Here is a 26,350-nt window from a genome sequence, read left to right as displayed (position 1 = left end):
GCGAACATAGATGCGAACAGGTTAGCTAAAAGTTTAGCGTCGCCAGCGACGGCCCCCACCGTTGCGGTCGGGGTACGTTTCGAAATCCCTCCAGGCCTGAACAAATTTTCTAGGGGAAACACTGCATACTATCTGCATGTTCATGTTATCTGCAACTATTTGGGCCAATGTAGTGTCCCTATTTGATGTTATAAATACATAGTCTGCCAAAAAGTGGTTGCAGTCTAATTGCAGCTTAAAAAAAAAAGACTGGTTTGGTTATAATCCAGGCCTCAGAAGGGGTAAAATAAATGCAGTTAAGGCTAATTGCAAAAGATTTTCTTTATTTACTAGAAATCTTGCGCGCTCAATTCCTAGTCGCTAGGTCTCGCCTGCCCTGCAGCGGGCTCGCATACGCAGCTCGGCTGCTGCGTGGCCTCGCCTGCTCTATTGGCACGTGCAGCGCATAAATGCACAACTTCGCATCACTGATGACATCACTCACTGATGACATCACAATTGCTATAAACACCGGAAACAATACTATAGTATTGCCAATGCCTTTAATCATGTAAATGTTAACGTTATTGCCTGAACTGGAAACACTTGTTTGGCCACAACTTATTCAGTTAATACAAGAGATGCTAAAGTCTCACAACATTCCTTTGCCATTGCCACAGACATAAAGTGACGTGTGTGATGTGTTGCACGTTCCGATTGTTTGAACCAGACAGAAGCAGCTGTAACGTTAGATGTAACGTTATATAACCTGCACGATACAAGGCAATTACTTTTTGGCACGACACCGCCGGTAATGTGGTCAGATGGGAGTGCAGGATAGCGACACTGTCTGGGATGAGCCTACCTCACGAGACCTCACGAGACAACTTTCTCTGTGCAGTTGTGTGCACTGCAGAGCAAACAGGTTCATTTGTCACACCAATTGTCAAATAGCTTCCCGTCTCCAGTCCATGCCGTTTGTCCTCTCTCGTTTTAACCATAGTATTATGGATCCCACTGGAGTCGGACTTCACTTGGCAAGACCCGCCCTACACTGCCTCTGACTGGCTCTGACTGGCTAGTACTACTAACCGATGATTTATTTATTTTCATTTATTTCTTGGTTTTTCAATTAGCCTATATTTAAAGTGCAAAGAAATCCAATGATATATATATATATATATATTTTTTTTAAGTTCAATAAATGCATGATGTTCACAAACTCAATGAGTAATCATGTCAAATAATCGTGATCTCAATAACAATCAAAATAATTGCGATGATTATTTTTGCAGTAATCGAACAGTCCTAGTGAATGGCGCTGCATTACATAAGAATATACTCGCATAGAAAAACACACACACACAAAGATGAGAGACATGGAAATGGGCATCGCACAAAGAGACAGAGAGAGAGAGAGAGCAGGGGGAGAGGGAGGAAGCGGAGTCAGGGGAGGAGGTGTTGGGGGAGGGGGGTGGTGTTGGAGGAAGCGGAGTCAGGGGAGGAGGTGTTGGGGGGGGGGGGGGCAGGGGGGTTGGAGAAAAGAAGAGCAGGGGGAGGGGGGGGGGGAAAAAGCCTCTCATCCTTCCGTCCCCGCAGACCGCCAGTGGCGTTCCAGCCTGTCAGTTTCAGTGGGCTGGGGAAGTGGAGCACTGCAGCGTCTCTGACCTACATAGTGTGTATTATGCTGTTACTGGAGCTCCCAGGCCGCGGGGAGAGCTGCTGAACTCCAATATGCATCGAGCAGCTCTCTTCTTCTCTCACAAGCAGCTGAGCTCCCTTTCTCTGCTCCTCAGCGCTCGCTGCCTCCGCCTTACCACAGCTAAATAAACCATCCGGAGAGGCCCCGATAGTTATCAGATGATTTTTTCATAACCTGCAGTAAGAAGCGACCCAAAAAAATATACGCAAGCCTGATCCGCTCCACAGTAGATTTGTGTGGATGAACGCAAAAAGCAAGACATAGGAGGGGTGTGTGTGTGTGAATGGCGTATTATCTAGTGGGCAAAGAAAGTATAGGCCAGAGGACATCAGGCAGGCTTTCTTTGATCAAACTACGCCCGGTTCTCACAGCAGGGGGTATGCATGAGGGGAGAGGAGGAGGGAGGAGAGGAGAGAAGGAGGCCAGTGGAGAAGACGATTGGGGAGGGTGCTGCTAAATTGAATTCACCTCACACAGGCTAGGCGAGGCAAAAGGCCGCTGTGATCAGGCCAGATTATCTATTAGAATACATTAACGTTGCATTAACATGTCAATAGGCCATCACAGCTGACACTCCGCCTAGAAACAGGGGAGAGCTTTCTGCTAAAAAAAAAAAAAAAAAAAAAAAAAAAAAAAAAAAAAAAAAAGGGGGGGGGGGGGGGGGGTCTTTGAACTATTCAGCCGGCCAATGAACCACACAGTGTCGGCTGTATACATAGCGCATAATCAGCACCCCGGAGAATTAGTCTACCTTTGAAAGCACACGCAGGATTGTTGGGTGATGTTAGAATTGCGCAAAGTTTATGTTAAAAAGAGTGTCCGTGTGAATTCAAGTGCTGCTCCAGTACCAGGCTAAATTTGGAAGAGTGCAACGGTAAGATTTCACAGCTGAGGAGGTGACACACACATCTTCTACCTGAGCAAATCTCGGGGACAACTCTCCAACCACTGGCACAGGCAGAGAGACTCCATACACGGGCTAAATCCCAGCATCAAAGGGGCGCCCACATTAAAAACCCAAGAGTGGATTAGGTGCTTTATAAAACGATATCGAGGCATTTGACATTTCGGAAACGTCGCGCACTCGGGGATATTTATTTACAACAAGGAAGCTTGTCTTTTATTGACTTCCTTCACCTGCAGTTAGTTCCGGGAGACTGGACAATTGCAGTGGCACTCTGCAGCTCTTTGCAGACGACAGGCTTCCACTTCACAGTCTCCTCTAATTGCAACCCTAAACTGAAATGCTCAACTCGAGGCACTCTTTCTAAAAGGCGAGTGCACCGATGGATGTCTTAATGGAAAATTGCAAGACGAGTAACAAACACTCTTCCCTACAGCCTCCTTTATACAACGCTGCTTTTAAAGCAGCACGGCTTCGTAAAAAGAACATTTCCATAATGCAGGGTTATGAAAAGGGGTGTTATTCTTTAACCCTGAAATGCAACAGATGATTGGATCATGTCTTCATGGCTGAACACAAACACAGCTGTATTGCATGTGAACACAAGTAATGCGGCTGATTGCCCTCAAGGTGTTGTGTTGGAATGTGACAATGGGTGATGGTGGTGGTGATAACAGGATTCTCTGTGAAACACCAGAAGAACCAGTCAAGAGTCCTGCACCGGATAACCTGCAAAACATTTACTTGTGTAAATTCACGCGTTGGGGCTCGGGTATGAAAATGCCCCTTTTAGATTGGCCCAAAATGCCACTAATATCCACAAACTACCGGCTTTCTCTTTGGTCTAAAATAGGGATGTCACGATACTAGAATGTCTACTTCGATACCGATACCCAGGAAAATATCGATACTCGATACCATTTTCGATACCACGCGGCGGGATGACAACAACACATCAAGAGGCATAAAGAATAAACAAAGACAGATGGACGCTTCTCCATAATCTAGGCCTGATAAAACTCATTAAAAACTTTGACCTTACACAGCAGATTAGCCCTGCTCTAGTCATCAGCCTATCACAACACTTTGAACTTGTTGAAGCAAAAGATACCAACCAATGACAGGGAGGGAGAAATCAGTAGTATGTTTGATTTTTCATTAAGAGAAAGCACTGCTGATATTGATACAGTTGCAAATGAGCATTGTATCCATTTCAAATTTTTAGTATTGATACTTATCGATACTATCGATACCTGTTGCAAATGAGTATTGTATCCGTTTAAAATTTTCAGTGTTGACTTTTATCGATACTATCGATACCTTTGACAACCCTAGTCTAAAACTGACCAAGCCGTTTAGTGACACCCTTCCATTAGCTCTGTAACAGACATGGCTGTTTATCAGCTGTGAACGGCACGCAAAATACATAGCACACCTGCTGGAAAACGCTATTTTTCTCGCCTTGATATAACGGCGTCAGCGCTTCCCACAGGCTGAAATCTGACTTTCTTAACGGGTAATTACTTTAAATTGTCTTTACATTATTGATCTTGAATCTTGAATTATGTCCAATCACAGAACCCAAATGAAGGAAGATACCAACAGAGAAAAAGAGTCTCTCCTGGGATGAAATGTGAAGGTAATTAATTGGAGACAATGAGTCAGAGAGATAGGCTAAAGTTAGGCTCCACTACGACCGGAGAGACCCTGCCCGTTTTCCATAGCAACAGGCAACAACATGGAGAAAGTACCAGGTGGAGAAGTTGGACGTTGTATAAAAGTTCCGTTACGGCAACAGCGATCATAAAGGCAGTATGGATTATACTGCACATATTGGAAATATCTGGAAAGTCTTTGCTGGTTGTACAACACGGTATCATCTGATAGAGGAGCTAACCAACTGATTAGTGAGCTAGCAGCTGCTACTCTAAAGTCAGCTGACGAGTCTCGGCCAGAAAGTAGGGCTGCCCCCTATCAGTCGATGAGAAGAGTCTTAGTCGACCATGTTCACTTTTCATTGGTTGGTTGGTTGCTGGGGAACCAAGGATGCGCTAGGGCTAATCACTTTAACCACTATTAGTTGACTAAGAAAATATTTGGTCGAAGACGGCCCTACGATAAAGACTGCTTCTGCCTCCCGTATGAAACGGTGACCTTTTGGTTAGGGTCACTATGAAATGTTTCCACTGCACAATGCACATGGTAATGGTTATTATATATATATATACACTGTTCCAGGTTGGGGGTCTCGTGTCGGCAGGGCGGGCCAGGTTGTGGGACTAATTGGCCATTATGTGTGGGTTGCGGAGGCGGGACTGGTACTGGTACTGCACGTCACGGGACCATGTGACGTCACGTCAATCAGACCAGCGCAGGACTCTGGCAGCAGCTGGTAAAATGTAATTGTGGCCAGCAAGTGACTCCATGCTACTAACCACTTTGGCAGGCAGGTAACCATCCATCATTTGGATGTCCTAATCTTTTAAAAATCTAATTGACTCATACAATACTGGAACTGATCAGCCACTGTTCACCTGGGACGAATCTGCGAGCTCATGTTTTATTTACTCTGGCAGATACGTCTGGCCACCGTTCCCGTTCAGTGATTGTTGCGGCTTGACAGTTGCTTGGAACAGCACCTTCGGTGCTCTGTTGTGTGTCATCCCTTCTGCAACTTGAGATTTGCAGAGGCTCTTGATTGCAATTTTAGAATATAAACTTCTGATGTGTAGTTGGTAGTCTTTGTTTTACTCTTTTATTGTTTTTTTTCTTTTTATTGTATCGTTTGCATTCTTGTTTTGTTTCTTACATTCCAACTTTGCCGCCTTCTTGACCAGGTCACAATTGTAAAAGAGATTATATATCTTAATTGTCTTTATTAGGCATGTCAACAGTTAACCGTTGACCGACATAATCATCTTGACTTATTAATGTTCAGTCTAGTTAGCTAGTTTGTCTATTTCTGTGTCATGCCATTCTGGCCCATCCCACATGGGATTACATGACACCATTTCACAAGAACATACATCATCCGGTTATACATAATATGAGCACAAAGTCAAACAAACACACACAGTATATACATATACAGTGTGTGTGTGTATGTATGTATATATGTGTATATATATATATACACACACACACACACACATATATACACACATATATATATATGGCTCCGCCGCTGCACGTTCACATTTACAACAGGACAGCTGAGCTCTACATGAGATAGAGAACCTGACCGCGTGTGCGTGTTGAATTTAACTAGCTGAAAATAAAAATAAATAAAAAATAAAATAAAGACAATTCCACCCAGGCTGAAAACTGCAGAGCCAATCACAGGCCCTTTATTACACTGCTTTGTTTAATACTCATTCAGCATTATACGCCTGCTATTTCTGTATAGCAAACCACTGCTAGCAGACCGTTGCTATGAATGCTGTTCTGAGGACCATGTGGAGGAGCACATCCAGTCATATCAATCCACAGAAAGAAGCGTGGTAAATGTAACGGTTGCTTCACGTCGGGGCCCTGCATCACGCTATCAGGGTTTATTTTGTGATAATGACCGGCTCGCTGTAACAGCTGATCACATGGCGGTTGGCAAACCAGCTGATCAGTAACGTTATTCTGTTTACATGTGTTTCAGTCACTCTGTGCCACACGTTTCCTTGCTCTGATTGGCCGAGGCATTTTGGATTGCGCCCATTGGTAACGACCTCCTGGAAATTGAACAGAGATTCCACATCCATTCGCATTTGCTAATTGGAATTGCGATGTCAGGCTAAGCCACTGTGGCTTAGAAGAAGCGGAAAAATAATTTCCAGTCATGGTACCTTTGCTCTGAGGGGGGTTCTGGGTGCGGTCACGGAGGATGTTGATCTGGTGCACAGCGCCGAAGGGCTCAAAAAGCTCCTTTAGCTCTGTTTCAGACCAGGAGCGTGGGATCTGGCCAACAAACATCTTGATGGTGTCTGGGTCTGGGTGATCCAAGTTCTCCAACGACCCGTTCATCTTGCTGCCGTTGCCGTTGCTAGGTGGGAGAAGGAAAAACAAGGTATTTGTAATTAGAATAGAATTCTCATTTCAATCATCCATTTAAACCAAAATAAGATAAGATTCTGTGTTCATCACTGCATCAATCCACTGGAGAGTCCGTCTGCCGTGAGCAAAATGCATCAATAATACAAATATTAATAGTAATACTTGGACTTCACTGGAATGAAAAATTATGATAAATGGCCTATACTGCCTGCCAAGACATATTTCCGAACGTGAAGCTGTTCAGAATTAGTGCGCATAGCTGCATCTAGGAAAAATGCAATAGAATATTTGAAAATCAAAAACTGACAGCGCATCTGACAATGTGACAGCGCATCCGACAATGTGACAGAGCATCCGACAATGTGACAGAGCATCTGACAATGCACTTTAAGTAGGGCGGGCCTCTACACACTTATCAAAGGGGAGACACTAACAGGAAGTTAAGTAAGTTAAGTAAATAAAGAGGAGCAAAGCCAGGCCTACTCCAGAGTGCTGAAGACTACTTAGCCAGATGACAGTGGAGAGATCAGCGTACTCAGGGTTATTCCTTTATTAGATTTTACCCTTTTTCTCCCAATTGTACCATTCTCAGCGTTACTAAAAAGGGAAATAGTCAATTTTGTTCAGTTTTTGCCTCAATCTCTCCATCACATCTGTTTTACATGACCTATTGACCATTGCCACATTTATGGCTTTGCAGTTATAATTTGAAACAAGGTCCCTATAATTAACATTTTAAAACCCAAAAGTGTCCTTCCGGTGAGGACTAATACAATCAGCAAAATGTGCTTGCTTGCTGACAGGTGTTCTCTGACAACCATCTTTCGACACATATTGTGTAAGAGCCTCAGGTGCAACACAACCGTTGTTGTTTCTGTAGCACACTTAGTGCCTGAATTTAATGTGTTAATTTTCTTGCCAAAAAGGAAAAAAAAGCTAAAAAAGAAAAAAGAAAAAGCTAAGTTCAAAGCATTAAAACAGTTTTGTTGACAAGGATGCCAGTTTGACAGTGGCTTCAAACCAAATGCAGTGGATGGTGCAACAACTTTGAATTGCTTAGTTAACAAGTTACAACATACTGCATGCATGCAAGCCAGAGCCATAGAGATAAGAGTTGTGTCATCTCCTTTCACACCAATGGACCTTTTTTTTTTTTACCTCACAATAGTTCCCGGAAGTAAGGTTCTGCATTAAGCAGCGCTGTAGAGTTGCAGCAGAATGGACCATTTGTGATGTACTTTGGAAGGGTAACATGTTTTAAAGAATCAAATTGTATATTATTAGGATTATTTTATGCATTCAAAACGTACTTGCTGGAACTATTCCCCCACACACACATATATAGCGCCATTCTCTCTTCAATCACTCTGATGCAAGCTACTCATTGTAACGTACCACTTGGTAGTTTCTGAAGGGGGTTTCCGGGATCGGATCAAATGTAGTAAAGTGTCAGGGATGTTTAATTGTCAGTTATAAAACGGCTCTCTCAAATCAAGCAATCTGATTGGTTCACAGCCATTGTATAAATCCAATAACCCACTCCAATAACCCATGGCCATGGGTTATTGGTTGCCATGGCAACTCTCTTACTAAAAGCCTTTGGTTACCTCAAAAAAAAAATGGCGGAGACAGCTGTCAGATCCTTGTGAATCAATCTTCGCTTATAACTTTACTAATACTTCGCAGAAAATTATGTTTTGTACAAGAATAGATGCGGGCTAATGTCTTCTTTGCAAAAAAAAGGCTGTTAACCCCGCATTTAACCCCGTAACGTTAGTTGGTGTCGGGCTTTGCAGAAAGCACTCAGCTTCTCAGCAAGCGCTGAGAATGCAGCGCTGCGCTCGAGCTGCCTGTCGGGGTTTCCAGAAAGCTCTCAGCTTCTCAGCAAGCGCCAGGATTGGCCAATGTCAACTTCAGTCTCCAGAACGATCCAATCAAATCACCCGCACGTCTATCTTCTTGCTAGAGGTCCCGCCTTACAGTAGTGTTTCAACTGACTATCAGAATACCATGCCAGTCGGACTTATAGTATTATTATTATATTTATATTATCATACTTGGAAACCGTTTTATAAAAGCGTGGCATATATCCCGCTGATCAGTTGTTATCCCACGAGGCCGCAGGCCGATTGGGATAACAACTGATCAGCGGGATATATTTGCCACAACACACTAGCTCTCATGCTATATTGCTTAATTATACAGTTAGTTCCGGCCGGGCAATTTGATTGGACAAGAGGGATCCTACCAGTACCAATATTTCATGGTAATGCACTGGCGCTTCACTGTGTGTAGATCACTCCGCTTCACAGCTGCCCTAATCAACAAAATGCTTCACAGCTGTAGAGTAGACCGTAGTAAAGTAGACAGCCTGCAGTTAATTAGGCTGATTAGGCTACATTTTCGGCGAAGCAGAAAGCTGAGGGAACTATTTTTGTTGGCGGAGGAATAAATAGAGAAATCATATATTTTCTCAACTTTTTGTCATTTTTTAAAATCAGCTTTGTTTAACCCATTGATACCTGATGCAGCATTTGCGTGTATATCCCTCATTTGTGTGTGTATCCCTTTAAGACCGCGAACCGCGTCACGCAGTCTTAAAGGGATACACACACAAATGCTGCATCAGGTATCAATGGGTTAATAGAACTGTTGTATAAAAGCAATATCACACTCGAGGTCGAGCTGTTGTTGTCTAATATCGGCACTGCTGTGATTATCTTCGGCACTCAGCCTGCGGCCTCGTGCCTACGACCGAATCACAGCAGTGCCGATATTAGCCAACAACCGCACTCCCTCTCGTGTGATATTGCTTAATTTGTTGAAATGTTATTGTAATACTTTTGAGTGGATCAATTGTTTCGGAAATATCTAATCACCTTTATTAATTGTTGAAATTAATATTGTGGAACATTATGAACCAGGTAACTAATGCTATGAGATAATTGATTACAAACCAAATACTGCAGGCCAGATCACTGTCATCTACAGAGGGTTGAGACTGAGCATTGCCTATAGTGCAGATTTTCTCTTTTTTTTTACTTGTATATTTTTCTTTATTTTGTCTACTTTTTGCAAGTTGTATTTTTTCTACTTTTCTTCAATTTGCCAAACGTCTACCTGTACTGTGTATCTTCAAGAAGAAAAGAGTTCTGGTATTGGTATCAGTATCGGCAAATATCCTAATTGAGTAGGGGTGTCACGATACACTCAGTTCACGATACGATACGTATCACGATACTGGGTTCACGATAACGATACGATACGATTTTAACAATATTTTTTTAAACTTGAATAATGACAATATATGACTGGAAAAGTAGTATTTTATTTGAAATGCACAAATACAAAACATGCTGTTGTGGGAAATTGTTATTACAATAACAACTAGAAAAAACATGAGATTGGAGATAAGGCTTATCTTGAAATAGAATGAGTTACACCGTCACTTAGATTTACTTTGAACTAAAAGGTTTCTCAGCAGTATAAATTCTCATTATGCATCTTCAGTTTTTCTTCAAACTCAAACAACAAGACTTTTCTTAGTCTATTTTTTATGCATCTTCAATTTTTCCTGTCAAGTAAACAGTTTTGCCAGAAACTCAATTGAATGGTTTCTCTCCTGTATAACTTCTCATGTGTCTCTTCAGAGACTTGTTCAACTGAACTACTTTCCACACATTGAACTTCAACAAACAAAGACGTTTCTTTGTCTATTTTTGAATTTTTTTTTTTTTTTTTTTTCACGATATGAGATTTCATCTCAACGATACATATCGTGACGTTTTACTATCGCGAAATTTCGTGGGACGATATATTGTGACACCCCTATAATTGAGGTATCTGAATCGGATCGGAACTGAAAAAAAGTGGCTTGGCGCATCTATAGTTGCAGGTACACTTTTGGTTATTGCTTCTCTGTCCCTAAGGCTTGCCTCACAGAAAATGGCATCATTCAGTATCTCACTCATCTCCATCATTCTCCAGTACTCCAGACACGCCTACATTGTTGTTCCCATCACTACCTGTAACTACAGCACCTTGGTTTCACTCACATAGACAAGCACACACAAACATCTCCCAATAGGGCTAGAGAGGCTATACAGTAGGCATTAAGGCTGGAGCTACAGCCATCCACCAGTTGTCCAGGCACAGAGAAATTATGTTGAGCATAAGGTATCACTCCCGGGCCAGTACACATGGTGCTAACAGACTGCACCCAGGCTGAGGAGCACAGTAAGGTGGGAGAGACACGTGGGATTCAAGTGGAGATATCAATCTGGCACAACAGATAGTCTCCAATTACCTCTAACGAGACTGTAGGCGGAAAGAGAGAACCGACACAGAGATAAACTAAATCAAGTAATGAGAATTTTGCATACAGACCTTTGGACACGAGCCATCCATCGCTTACAAATTGAGCCCAGGCGTTCAGCAGAAACGCCAAACTCCTTGAAGGACTTAAACGACATACTGGCAAAATCACACTTCAACCCCTGTTGACGTTTCTTTTTTCTTCCTACCAGCACTACTTGCCCAGTGCAGGCTGTCAATACATCCAGATGACTGAGATAAACAGGGGGGGAAAAAGACCAGCGAAAGAAAAGCTTCTCTCCCCAAACAAAAGGGGCAACTGCCCCCCCACCAGCAGCTACACGAAAACGGCACTGCCGAGCCCGAAACCTCTAAGAATGGCCGGTTAGCAGACAGGGATTTTGCGGTCCATCTCCTCCTCGGGCGTTTTGGCGATGGTACAGGGAGTAACCTACAGCTTCTTCACCACAGCAGGGGAACAATCACATATTGTTCCCCCATGCTGGAGAACACTATTCACCGTTCGCTCTACAGTACAATGGGCCAAGTCAGAGGGATGCTTTGGAGCACATGGAAGGCTACGTCTACTAGCGCCTCGGCACTGTGGCGTGTGACACCATTTATACAGTTTTGCCAGCGGCACTCTGACGCCATTTTGCTGAGCAGCCTAGGCCTAGACATGTTACATATTCAAAAGAAATCTTAGCCACCCTTTACAACAAAAGCTCAAGCACAATACTCCTGTATACAGTAGGTTAAAAATCACTCCATGAGTGGAAATGGCAGCACTCCAGAGATTAAAATGCAAGACTTTGCACACATTTATTTATTTTTTATTCTAGGCTAACACGTTTCAGCATGTGCCTTCATCAGAGCATCATCATACAGATGTATGATGATGCTCTGATGAAGGCACATGCTGAAACGCTTGAATTTTTTTTTATTTTAATTTTAGCAAAGTCTTGCATTTTAATCTCTGGAGTGCTGCCATTTCCACTCATGGAGTGATTTCTTTCTACAAGTATCTTCTGTAGTCGAGCACCCACAGCCAAGCAGGCAATTGAGGAAGTGCACCTCTTCTGCATCACAACTCCTGTATATAGTGTTTCCTTTCCATTCATTTAGCTGTGGTGGCCCTCACGGCTGGAAAATAACCTGTACAGCTTATTGTACTGTACCACCACCACCTAGCCGGACTACGGTACTTCTTCCCACACAAAAAATAATAATAATAATTTACTGCACAATTGTCCATATCTCATGATATGAATATCCAAATCCAGGTAAGAGCTATTCTTATTAAACTGGAGACTAGAACTGATCCTAGATTGGGTGTAGGAGCAAGTGGCAACCCTGGGTCCCAGAAGCAAAACCTCATCCTCACCTACAAAACTTGACCGGGAGCGTGTCCGGACATGGAGGTGGGGCCAAGCAAGGAAAAAATGATAGAGGGGTTCAACTCCTGCTCACACACTCTCGACTATCCATTTTTAGATGATTGGAGAAGCAAGTCTCTTAAGATCCATTTTGTACTATCCGTTACAGCCTTGCAAAACATTAACAGTGTTGTCGCTGCTGTTAAATGGAAAGAATATACATTATAACTTTGTACTGCCAAGGCCAACGGGTAGACAGCGCCCAACAAGTATCCAATGTGTATTATTTGAAGCTTTACGGATTCTCCTTTCACCCGGCCCCTCCACACCCGGCCCCTGGAGCTGACTATCTTGCTCAAGGACACTTCAGCAGAACAGATGGCTATCTCACGATACACCATATGTGGTCCATTATTCATACAAACAATATGATGTAATAAATAAAACTTCAATCAATGACAACAAAGTATGACTGCAGAATTACGACCGCAGAATTATGTTATATTATGAAAGACCATTTCTGAGCCACACATCTTTCTATCAGGGGAACTGGGTTTGCCAGAAGTTAAAAAACAATTTATAAATTTCATTCAATTAAAAGTGTAAATAATATAATTTCCATGGGGAGTTTGTGAAATTGTGATGACATGCTGTCTCATTTATAATAAAACAGCAGAATTTGTTTTAACTTAACTAATGTTGTGGTTAATTTTCTGCCGCACAACACGTAGTGTCACAGTTTTGTATTGAGATATATCATCCCGGCATTCCTAGTGGCTGATCTCTCCACTCAGTACGAGTACACCGCCCTGCAGAATGTTCGCCGGCATTTCCGATGGAAGTCCTTTGCTGAGCTTCCAGAAAGAGGCCTGCGATGTGGCAGGCCATCGCGCTCCAAGACGCCCTGGAGCAGCTGACGCGTTCATTCAGAGCCCCAACTGTTGCATACTTGCTGTTGGTGCATCTCCCATAAAACAGGTGATTTATCTGGACCATGTGTCTTCCTCCCGTTGGTGAGCTCTGACCGCACAAGTATGCCAGTAACACCTTTGCTGCTCCCGTTATAGAAAGCCACCCAAATTTCCTCAGGCTGGGTATCATTTAAGAAACAATTACTGGTAGCAGACAGTACCAATACCAGGCAGGTGGTACGCTTAAATTGATACGATACCAAATAAGAGTACAAACTTCATTTGATACTTTTTCCTCTCTCTCGACTTGCTGAACTGCCAACCCACTGCGCTCGACTTCATCACAGACTGTATGGGTGGGTTGTGGGTGGCCGCTGCGGTAGTGGGACAATCACACATTGTTGGATTAAATCGAAGAACGCTAGCGGTGATTGGCTGCAAGCAAAACCATTACAAATAGTCATTTTTTTCTAGATCTGTGTACAAAAAGGATTGAATGCAGGCATCGTTTGACTGGAGACGTCTCACCACAACTTGCTACCGAGTTATTAAAGCCCCCCCCCCCCCCCCCGTGCATCCTGGTAGCATGCATACCACGAAGGCTCGGCCCATCGCGCGTAGGGATGGGTACCGAACTCGGTACTTTTACAGGCACCGACCGAATTACGTCGGTACTACAGTGTACCAGTTCACATGAAAAGGAACGGTACCAAATTTCGGTACTTGAACGCATCTGAGTAATAGAAAGAGAGTGGGTAAAATAGAAATTCCGAACCTTAAGGCAACACGCGAGAGCGCATTACGTCAGTACGTCACTCTACCTGAGGTCCTGAAAGCAAAAACAGGACCAGCCGAAAGCGGTCCAAAAATGTGGCTACACTTTACCAAGATTGACTCAGACAACACTGGTTGCAACATTTGTGATGTGAATTGCAAAGCTGACTAGGGAAACACCTCAAACTTGAGGAAGCATGGTCAAACACAAGATATATTTAGCTAAATGCTGAAGACTAACGTGTTCGATAGCCTGAGGGTGAATGTAGCAGACACCGCACCGCAGCTAACGTTAGCAGCACCTCCTCAGCTCGTCAGCTGTAACGTTAGCTGAAGTCTTGGAGGACGATGATGACGGAACTTGAGAGGCATTGACTTCTACAACATCAGGTAACGTTATTTAATTAGCTAGCGTTAGCTGGATAAGTTGTTTCACTGCCGTTGTGGTTGTTAGATAACGTGGCTTTTCACTGTCTTGGCTGAGTTAGCTTTATAGCTTAGCGTTGTTAACGTTATATAATAATTATCATCAATTATCATAATTATCAGCTGTGTCACCGACCGTGAGACGTGTTATTTAATGTTGCACTCTTGCTTTCATTGCTAGCTCACCATGTGCCAGTGACAGCCGCACAGGAAGAGACACGATTCACCATCTTGCGGTGGATATGGTTCAGGTAAATTATTATTTTGCATAATGAGTGATAAAGGGTGTGTTATTCATAGTGTAAGGCAAGCTATGTTACTAACAATAAATTGTCATTTATATTCGGATGTGCATAGCACTGACACTTCTTTCTATTGATAACACAAATAATGCTTGATGAATCACAATGCCTTTTTTTATTTTCAGATACCACTCCATAAGCAGAAGAAACTTTCAGCACTTGGGGAGCTCTTCGAAGATGAAGACCAGGCCCTGCTGGAAGCTGTGTTGGACATCAGTTGCCCCCAAATACTATTCCCCCCATTTCCCCAACCCCACTAAACTAACCTTGCTGCTTACAACTCTTGGTTTGGGAGGGGGGAGGTAGGGAGGAGTTTTATTTTGTCTGGTGCTAAATAAAAAATGTGCTAAATAAAGAACAATGTTGAAATTGAGAAGTTTGGACTTTTTTTTTTTTTACAACTGTAATTTTTTTTGTTATTAGAGTGTGTAAAGTACCGAAAATGGTACCGTTTTGGGTACCGTAGAGAATTCCAGGTACCGGTATCGTACCGGTATCGGTTCAAATGTGAACAGTACCCATCCCTAATCGCACGGCCGACCCGCGTTCGAATCCGCCCTGCCGTCCTTTGCCACATGTCATTTCCTCTCTCTCTCCCCACCTTTCCTGTCTGCCTACTGTTCTATAAAAATAAATAAAGGAAAGGCGAAATGCCCCAAAAAAAATCTTGGGGGAAAAAAAATTACAGCCCCCCTCCAGCGTATTGTCATTTTTAAGATATTTCACGTGTAGCTGTTTTTTCCTGCTCTGCTGATTAGCCAAAGTGTTCGCCACTGTATTTTGTTGACAAATAACCTTATTTTGGGCTCAAAGTCTTAAAATATACAGTAGCTTGTGCTAAAAATGGGTGCCGACGTCAGACATTATGTTGTCTAACGAGTGATGTGTCATAGTCAAATACAATATTTACAGTTAATACCATCTGCCATTAGCCGCTACGTTTGCTAACTAAGTGTTCACCAGGCTCAAAACACCGCGATAGTCATTTTTAACCAGTTCCGAGTTACGCTCTTTCAATATCTTTTCCATACAAGTCCATCGGCTTTGATATATGTTGGCTGGTTGTTGATATTTATAACAATATTGTGGCTTCAGGACGAAAATTTTGGAGGAGCTAGAGGTCCCCATATTTTTCCGGTCTCTGCCTGGACGGGAGACAAAGATCGTATATTGAAAGGAGGAGCGAGGCTATTATCCTTCTTGGACAACAGTGCTACAGCCATGATGTTGCAGTGGAACAAGGTATAAGCCATCAGTTCTTATCAATATGCGATCTTTGGTGCAAATTATGACGTGCGTTATTACCGCACACGCACATGTACGTTTTCATAGAACATCAATGGTGTACAACAGGTATGAAAAACTGACGGGAGGGGAGCTTTAAGCTATCGAGTACTGATACACACATGATTTTGAAAACTCAGCGCTGTGTGAGTTCATCTTAAAACCACCGGAAGTCAAAGGCAAACAATGTGCACTGTGATGACCTAGTTGGAGCACAGTTTATGAGAGAGAAAGTTTGTGTTCAGCAGGGGCGGTCATCTTCACAAACAAAGACCTATGCTTATGACTTTTTAAATGTTTTCTGAAAATCGCGTTTTAAGAAAAAAAAGGCATTTACGCTTCAAAAGTCATAAAAGTGGTACACGTTTGTGAAGATTATCCTGCCGAACACAAATTTCCACTCCCATAAACTTTTGTTAACCACAGACATCGATGCATCATGCATTGAACCGAAATCTCCATTCTAAGCACATTCACTTTTCTCCTTATGGACCGAAATGCTACTTCATTCCTGTGGTACTCTATTCCTCTCTTTTTATTTGTGTTCACCTTCATTATTATGAAGCCTGCCATTAATGTACCTTAAACAATTGCCATTAGTTACTTACAATGTCATTTTACACCACCACAATGTTGCAATAATTATAATATTGATCTGAACAAGTCCCGTTGGGGCAACGTCGTCAACACATATGTTCTTCCTGTTTGAATAATAGACTAAAACGTACTCCCTTGCCGCAGGGCTGTTTTGGCAGCGAGCCACACACTGCTGTCAGGCTTTATTGGGGCTAAAAAAGAAAGTCAAAGTTCACATGGACGCACGTAATGCTTCTGAGAAAAGAGACAGATCAGTCAAGTGAAACAGCTGTTTGCTAGTAATAGCCTGAATAAAATAACGGTACTCTTTTCAGAAAACCAATGCCATTATAAGCTGCTTCGATGAGACACAGAAAGTCAGAATGCCCCGTAATGCCTTGGTGATATCTTTGACAGCTGTCAAAGCAGGACAGTAGGACATAAAGGCTCTCTCCCTTGCTCTGTCTATCTCCTCCACTACCTAGTAGGCAACACAATAAGAGGAAGAATATTCATTGACAGGTTGAGTAAGTGATCACAGACTTGGAATAAAAATACCCATCTGACAGCCTTGGACTCGGAAGCAGGTCTCACATAACGTTAGCAGTTGAGACTTAGGACCCTTTGAATCCAATAAGAAACACTGAAGATGCATGCTGATGGAATCACAGCACCAAGGTTTGAAAAAACAATGACCAAGGATCGATGCCAGTTCCAGACCTACAAACCTTGGGGAAATATTTTGAGTACCAACCCCACACCAAGGTCATCAAGGTCTTGTCCTCTTAGAAATAAGTTGCTTTCTCTTGCAGATGCATGTAATTTGTCACAAGTTATTACAAAGCCAACAAGAATATGTTGCAGAGCTGATGGTTCAAAATCATCAACTTGTATCAACCTAATTTTCACAAATGTTGCGGAGTTGTGCTCAAAAGCAGTATCAATTACAGTAGGTTGCAGCGATCATAATTTAATTGCAATCGGTAGAAGGACCAAAGTTCCAAAAGCTGGTCAGAAAATAATATACAAGAGGAAATTTAAATATTTTAATGAAAATAATTACTATGATGAAGTAAGTAACATTGACTGGTCAAGAGTCCTACAGAAGGAAGATCCTGATTTGGCTTTGGAAGTTTTCACTAACTTGTTAACGCCTGTTTAGGGCTGCCCCCTCCAGGTCGATTGGTCGATTGTTTAGTCGACGTGCTCTTGGTCGACGAGATTCACGTTGGTCAAGCAATCGACCAACGTGAAAAGGGCCAGTGAAAAGGGTCTATTGCACTGGCTCTTAGCCTTTTCATCCTGAGGAGTGGTCCTGTGAGCCACTCTCCCCATGTCATTATTTGTTCCTATAATAATTTCATAGGAGAAATTCAATTTAATAAAAATAAAAGCGTTCCGGAACAAAGTAGCGTGCCGCGGAAGCAAGTTGCAACACGGACCTTTTTTAGAAGCACACAGGGAGTGATCCAGGCTAGAGCCATGGGCTAGAGGCGTGATTTCGAATCGCACATAGGTTACGCAAAAACCACGCCCTGTGCCCGCCTACGCAGCAGTCGAGCGCCGGGATTGGCCAGGCGCTCATGTTGGGCTCTCTGTTACAGGGACACCATTCCTGTGAGAAGCAACAACACAACAACACCAAGCGAGGCTGCAATGAGGATATTGAAAGACAAAATCCTACATCACACCAAAACATACAATGTATTTTAATGTTATTTGACTTTCTGACCACCCGCCTCAGTGCTTATTATGAGGCCAGAATAACAGATGCTGCCCTTGGCCATTGGGAAGGCTAACCCTTTACTTTTGGTTTTATTTATTGTGTATGATTCAACTTTTTATCTATGATTTCATATTATTGCATGTTTTTGTAGATTGTTGGGACTTCACTGGCCTGGAACAAACGGCTGGCCTGGGGGGGGGGGAGCTAGGCCTATGTGTTGTAGCCTATTGTATTTTTAATTTTATATTTTTTATATTTTTCATTTGCAGGTTAAACTGTCAGCTGAGCTCTGTTATTGAAGCTTTGGCTAAAGGCCTGCAATTTACAATGATGTTTTGAAATAAATGTTTAAAAATCGATTGTGTGTAAAAGCTACGTTTTCATTGGCGTTATTACAGTAATTTATTTTCAATGTCCGCTATCAAGAGCAATTTGGTTAATATAAAATTGCTGGGCAGTGTTTGTGGTGTGTGGGAAATGTTTGTTTGAAAAGCTTGTGTGTTACATTTTCATTACACTAATATAATTCATTTCAATGTCCGCTATCAAGAGCAATTCAGTTGGTTCATGAAATCCCTGGGCTGCGTGCCCTGCAGTGGTTGTGGTGTGGGAGATTCCAGCTGTCAAAAGAAGACAAAAGACTTGCTCCTGATCAATCCCGGCGCTTGACTGCTGCGTAGGCGGGTACAGGGCATGGTTTTTGCGTAACCTATGTGCGATTCGAAATCACGCGGGCTAGAGAGAGACAGGCCAACCATAAGGCTCTTTCACACACAGATCGCGCAAAATTGCAGTTCAGAAGGCCTGCAAAGCCAGCAGCCTCGCCACAGAAATTGCTTTCACACACAGGCCAGCAGCACCGCCACATTCCCGTCCCGCGGTGTGCTTTCAGGCAACAGCCACCGCTCCCGGATTGAAAGGCGTTTCAATAATTAAATTAAATAACGTTGTATTACTCGCTTGTACAGCGCAGACAGCTCCTGAACAGAGAGAGAGAAACAAGCTGCGTGTGCGTCCGTGTACAGCAGCGGACAGAGAGAGAGAGAGAGGCTGCAGGAGCACCGCAGCAACTGAGGAACAGAGAGAGAGAGGGAGAGATGTGTCATTACATTATATCGTAATATTGGCTTCGGGCCTCGCAACGGGCTCGGGCCAATTAATTTCATAACTCATCTGGGCCGGATCGGGCACGGGTCTGCATGTCACGGGCCGGGGAGGGCTCGGGCCGAGATTTCAGGCCCGCGCAGCTCTCTAAGCGGAGGGCGACAGTCGAGTCTGTCACAGCTCTTGTGTTTCTCGTTCTCTCAATACATGAGTCGAGAGGACTTTGGAGGCGGGCTGAAGCTCAGTGCCCACCCAATAAGAAGCTAGAATCGCTACTGGTATTTTCTGTGCAATTTTTCCATTGGCTGGGGGTGAAAATAAACATTTTCCTAACTTTTGATTGGGTGGGCAAGACTCATGTCTGGGTGGGCATTGCCCACCTCTGCCCAGCTATAATCGGCCCCGAGTATATTATTATTATATCCGTTAATTTGACCTACTAATGTCAACATCGTTTGAGCATAAAGCCTAACCTACTTAACAGGCACGGAGCATTCCTCCTGGCGCATGATTGTATAGGCTACTTTTTTTACTTTCACTGTCTTTCTTGCTGCATGAGGTGATTTCCCCTGTAATTTTTTTATGAAGCATTCGCACTGTTCCGGCTTGCTGCTCCGACGCTTTCAAGTGGAGGCGGGTTACCTGCTAACCCGGCACTGTGACTAGATCGGCTCGCGGGACAAAAGGCGTACAACAATTACCCACCAACGCGCGTTCACGACTCTCACATCGGAGACGCGGATCCTATTTTCCGTGCATTTTTCGGCTTTCAAGGCCGGTGTGAAAGCGCCTATAGTTAGCAGGCTATCTAGACAAAAGAAGAGCAGCCAGCAGAGTGACGGAATTAACAAGTAAATGGCTGAGCCATCAGCGCAAACAATGGACACGTTTCAGCACGCAGCCACCATCAGCTGTTAACGAGCGGCTAACTACGCAGTACGCACCTTATGAGTTGAGACTAGAGTCGTCAGTGAGACTGAACGTCCACAGAGATACACTCCAACTCCGGTAATGTTAGACAGACTTATTAACTCATTCAGGGCCAGTTTAGGACTGCCAATATTTAGCACAGGCCAAAGATTTTCATAATTGTTGGTCATCTTTCAAGACCCACAGTAAATTATCTATTAGCACCAGAGTGATTTGCAATACCTCAAAATGAAGATGTACGTCTCTGGGTTCACCAGGAAAAAAAAGTGAGCTTTTAGCATGTTCTGTACTCTACTTATAGCCATTTATATACACCCTGTTTTCAGCCAAAAAGTCTCTGTGAGAAAAGAAATTGCAGAAAATGGCATTTATGTACACAGCACACAATATCAGGCAGAACTCGCTCTCAATTCTTTTATTTTGAACTGTATTGACATCAGACATGTAAATATTATTCATTATGACACAATTGACAAAAAAAAAATATATATATATATATATATATATATATGAAGTGCTTTTTTTACATTCAACAATACAGTTTGCTCAGTGTGAGTGAGTGTACAGACAGACACACAGACAGACAAGACAGACAGACAGACAGACAGACACACACACACACACGATCCCCCTTTTAGATTTCTAACCCCACTTAGGATAAGCAATAACCACGCCCTGTGGCGCTGGGATTGGCCAGGAGCAACACTGGAGGGCACGCAGCCCTCTGTGTGAAAGCCATTTATGTGGCGAGGCTGTGTGGAGGAGGAGAACAGCTTCTCCTCCTCCACACAGGAGAACAGCTTCTCCTCCTCCACACAGTTGTGACTCCGTCTCGTCTCTTTCGGGCTGGCACATAGGAACGGGGTCCAGGGACCAGGATCAATCATGTTGGTCACGGGTTTGACTACTGCGGTTTCGATGTCCGCTGCTGTGCAGCAAGTCGATCAGCTCTGCAGCGCGGCGAGGGGGCATTTCAATGGCGTTTCTCCTCTGCAACAAGGAAGCGCGTTTCCTTTCCACCTTCTTCCTAATTTCAAACAACAGCTGCGGTATGTGTTTGATAACGTGCTGTCGGCTTAAGTTTGAGGTTAGGGACCCGAAACTATGTCACAGGCTGGGTAAGTGTTTCAACTATGCGCTGCACTCATAAAAACAAAAACACGTCAAACACGTCATTGGCCCTCTGGGCTATTCCTGATAACACGTTAAAGACGTCATTGGCCCTGAATGAGTTAAGATGTTACTGGAATAAATCGCAAAAGCTGTCTAGCTGTCCTTTCTGCCAACTAATTAACCACGCCACGTGTGCTAACGTTACATAACCATCACCATCGCACACGCAACTCAAAGCTGTTTCCCATTAACTGAATATGGCCAGGTGTTGCATGGCACGCTGATCAGTCTGTCCATTCCGGTAATGTTACAACGCTGCAAATAGCTTTGATTTATAATTATCAGCTATCGGGTAGAGTGCGCCCAGTAGTCAGTACACTGCACAAAACAAAACAAAAAATACTACAAAAAATGAAAACAAAAAAGTACACTGCAAAAAAAGTATATATATATATATATATATATATATATATATATATATATATATATATATATTTTAGGCCCCGTTTCGACCAATCGATTGGTCGGGGCTGGGGTCGACTTTTGGTCGACCAGGATAATCTTTGGTCGAGGGCAGCCCTACGCCTGTTATTGACAAACATGCTCCTGTAAGAAAGCAAACTGTAAAAAATGCTAGGGCTCCATGGTTGGATCATGAACTGAAAGAATACATGGTGCAAAGAAACCTAGCCAAGGAAGAAGCAACAAAATCAGGTGATGCTTTGCAGTGGAGTAATTATTGTAATGTAAAGTAAGGAATTGTGTAACAAAACTGAATAAAAAGGAAAAAAAGTATGTATGTATTATCAAAATAGAATTAAGGATGCTAAATCAGACAGTAGGAAAATATGGAATGCACTCAATGAATTAATGGGAAAAAAAGCTAAAGCAACACCATCCTTCTTGGAAGTAGATGGAAAATTTCTGACCAAACCAATAGATATTGCCAATTATTTAAGTTACTATTTCAATAATAAAATACAGAAACTAAGGGATGGTATGGATCTCAGACATAAAGAAGATGCACTTTCAAGTACCGTAGGTTAATAAAAGATAGAATAATGACAAATAAATCATGTAAGTTTAAATTTGAAAAGATTTGTACTGGAACAATTGAAAAATTGTTAAGTGCTAGTAAAGACAAACCTTCCGGTGTTGATAATCTTGAAGTGAAGCTACTGAAACCTGTAGCAAAACTGATTGATCTGCCTATTTCTTATATTATGAATCTAAGTTTAGACAAATGTATTTGTCCATCAGAATGGAAAATAGCCAAAATAGTTCCACTAGAAGAAAATGGTAAAGAACCATTCTCAGGAAAAAATAGTCGACCAATTAGTTTATTACCAGCTTTAAGTAAGATTATGGAGAGAATAGCATATGAACAAATACAAAATTACTTCTGTAAAAATGAATTAAATACTGTGTATCAACATGCTTATAAAAAGGGGCACTCCACAGCTACAGCATTAACTCAGATGACGGATGGATCGATGAAAGAAATTGATGGGAAGAAAATTGTTGGTGCTGTATTGCTAGATTTTAGTGCAGCATTTGATATATTAGATCACATGTTGTTATTGAAGAAATTGAACTGTTATGGCTTTGAAGCACCTGCTGCAGCATGGATCGAAAGCTATCTCACAAATAGGAAATATACTGTACTTTTTAATGGTAGTTATTCTGAGGTAAGTGCATTAAGTTGTGGGGTGCCTCAAGGGAGTTGCTTAGGACCACTTTTATTTTCAATTTTTACAAATGATTTACCTTTGATTTTGAATTGTGCCACCATTGCAACGTATGCAGATGATTCAACAATATATACATCATCACACACACCGGGAGAACTTGGGAGGATCCTAAATGAGGAATTAAAGCTAATAGAGCATTGGGTAACGGAAAATAGACTGGTTCTTAACACTGAAAAGACAAAATGTATGGTGGTTGGTTCAAAACATTCATTAAAAGTTATGCCATCCCTACACTTGACTATAGGGGATAAACTTATAGAACAAGTCACTGATGTAAAGTTGTTAGGGATCACTATTGACAGTAAACTATCTTGGAACAGTCAGATTGACCAATTAGTAGTAAAAATGGGAAGAGGTATGGCTGCAATAAAACGCTGTCGAAAATTCATGCCTAGCCATTTAATAAAACAATCAATGCAAGCGTTGGTGTTATCACAGCTAGATTATTGTTCGGTTATTTGGTCAAATACAACAGAAAATAATTTAAACAGGTTACAGGTAGCTCAAAACAGAGCAGCACGTATTGTTCTGCACTGTCCATATAGAACGAGTGTAAGTATAATGAATAATAATTTAGCTTGGTTAAGTGTAAAGAGTAGGTTGCTTTATTCTCTCGTGTGCTATGTGAAAAATATCATCATAACTAAAACCCCAAAAATACTTTATAGTAAATTGTCATTTTTTGCAGATAGTCATAATTATTCTACTCGCCAGTCGTCAGAAGGTCGGTTTTTGTTGCCTCCATGCAGAACTAGTCTATTTCAGAGAACAGTTTATTACAGAGCAATGGTGGCATGGAATTCTTTACCACATTTTTTGATTTCACAAAGTAATAAAACATGCTTTAACAAAAAACTAAAATTATATCTGTTTACACAAGAACTGTAAAATATAACATGACCTTTGTTTTTGAGCTTTTCATTCATTGTTATAAAGGAATTTATTTTCTCACTTATTCAATTAATTACATATTCAATTATTATATAGAGCAATTGTATGTATTACATAAGTTTTGAGCTAGTGTTTGTGGTTATGTGTTTTGTTGGTTTTTGCATTGTGTGTCTAAGTGGTTGTAGTAGCATGTATGAGTAAGAATGATACAGATATGTATATTTGTAAATAATGTTTGTATGTGAATATAATGTATTTTCATAATTGAAGTATTGTAAAATATGAATGTGGACCCCAGGAAGAGTAGCTACTGTTTTTTACAGTAGCTAATGGGGATCTAAATAAACAAACAAACAAATGCCTATGGCAGAAAATACGAAAGACAACGTGTTCTCCTCAATGAACTCTTTATTTCAATGTGTCTCCTCTCCAACACTGCTGTCCCCGGCACATGCCGGTGTGAATTTCCCATGTTTAAAACAGTTTTGTTGGCACAAAGGCCCGTGCCCAGCCAGAAAACTAGAGACTATATGAAGCTCCACCTCACGTTAGTCGGCTGTGCAATGGAGTGGGGCGAGGAGGAACGAATTCCACCCAAACCTAGTCCACAAAAAAAAAAAAAAAAAAAAAATTATAATTAAAAAATCGATCGAAATGCCACAGGATCGATTCCAATCCTTAACGATCGATTATCGATTTTCGATAATTGATGAACATCCCTAGTATGGACAAACAGATGACTAAATAAAAGGTTATCATTTAATGACAACAATAGCCAATGAGCTGCATTGAGCCTCTCTCATGCGAATACTTTGAATTGAATTCAACTTAATTGTAACCGGTCAGAGATTAATAGAGTCGTATCGAATACATTCTATATCGCTCTGCATTGAATTTTAATTGTGCCCCTAAAATTCTTCATGTGCTTTTTATGCGCAATTAGTATTATTGATAAATTTATATCGTGATAAATATCGACATCGATCGATATAAGAAAACATATGGTGATAAAAAAAATTGCCATATCGCCCAGGCCTAGGTGAGGGTTGGAGTTAAATGGACATAGGCTGAGGAAATGTTTTTGTATTTCTTCGTTTTGTTTTTTGTTTTTAAACTTTTGTTTAATTTAATGTATTCTTTTTCTGCTGTATAAGCAATAACTATTTTCTTGGTATGTATGTTTTTGTCTTTTTCCCTTTCATGTGTCTGAGCTGTTTGTTTTGTTCATGTGTTGTTGGAATGAAAATGAAAAATGTATAATAAAAAAATAAAAAATAAAATAAAAATCACAAACCTGTAGAACAAGAGTGCAGAGAGAATACAAATAAAATAAATAAAATAATCAATCCTAGACGTGTGCGGGCTGCAGAGAGAGTGCAGAGAGCGTAATCTAGAGAGGAGAGTACATGTGGCTTCAGTGACTAGTTTACATGCACACAATATTCCGCTTTTTGCCCATATTCGGAAAATGACAATATTCCGACTAAAAGAATAATCCACTAATATTCCCATTTACATGCAGCCGTAACTCGCCCTCCCCGACACTTGAGGGGGGGGGGGGGGGGGGGGGGAGATGCAGGTAGGCGGAGCCGCAGAGTTTTTCTGTTGAGAATAAACAGAGCAGCACTATTCTTACGAGCATCACTTGGTCCATTTCAGGAGCTTGCTGCTGAAAAGTTTGGTGTTGCGCATCCAAGTCTTTCATAAAAAAGTAGGCTAGTAGCCTACGTTATTACCTCGCAGGCTCACAAGCATTGTGGACTTCCGTGGGCATTGGGCACTATGACTACTCTCTCTCTCTTTAAATTAAGGCTGCCACAAACGATTATTTTGATAGTCTAGTCACCGATTATTTTAACGGTTAGTCGACTAATCGGATCATATCGCACAATTACTCAATCGCTCCGATTTAGCCATCATCAGCTTCTAAATTTAGCTTCAAGTTGTTTTAAGCATGTGCCAAATAAAAATAAAGACAATTAAGATGATAATTCACTCAAAAATAATATTTTCATGAACTTTAAAGTTTAGAGCATGTAGCAGAATATTTATTTCTGACATCAATGTACTTGCATGTAATAAATGTAATATAGTGCAAATTGCAAAACTGCAAAATAGTACACATTGAAATTGAAAACATATAGTGCAATGAAATATGTACTATCCATTGAATGAATAATGCAAAATAAAATTAGGGCACTACTACTAAACTATTCACTATGTATGCAACCAAAATATCAACA

The 26,350-nt window shown here is 41.7% G+C and overlaps 1 protein-coding gene across 2 annotated transcripts in view; it reads right to left on the bottom strand.

Annotated features, from left to right (window-relative positions):
* LOC310800710 (CUGBP Elav-like family member 2) overlaps positions 1 to 26,350 on the bottom strand; it is a 62,523-nt gene that overhangs the window by 27,291 nt on the left and 8,882 nt on the right. For both annotated transcript variants that reach the window (XM_083663324.1, XM_083663325.1), the window contains exon 2: positions 6,422 to 6,618. In XM_083663324.1, coding sequence (XP_083519450.1) covers positions 6,422 to 6,618 — 197 coding nt within the window. The remainder of the gene's footprint in view (positions 1 to 6,421; positions 6,619 to 26,350) is intronic.

This window comes from Poromitra crassiceps, assembly GCF_964638095.1.
Source record: "Poromitra crassiceps genome assembly, chromosome: 30".
In the NCBI taxonomy this organism is placed as follows: domain Eukaryota; kingdom Metazoa; phylum Chordata; class Actinopteri; order Beryciformes; family Melamphaidae; genus Poromitra; species Poromitra crassiceps.
Note: the sequence above shows the minus strand (reverse complement) of the source record. Positions and strands in the feature narration are given on the sequence as shown.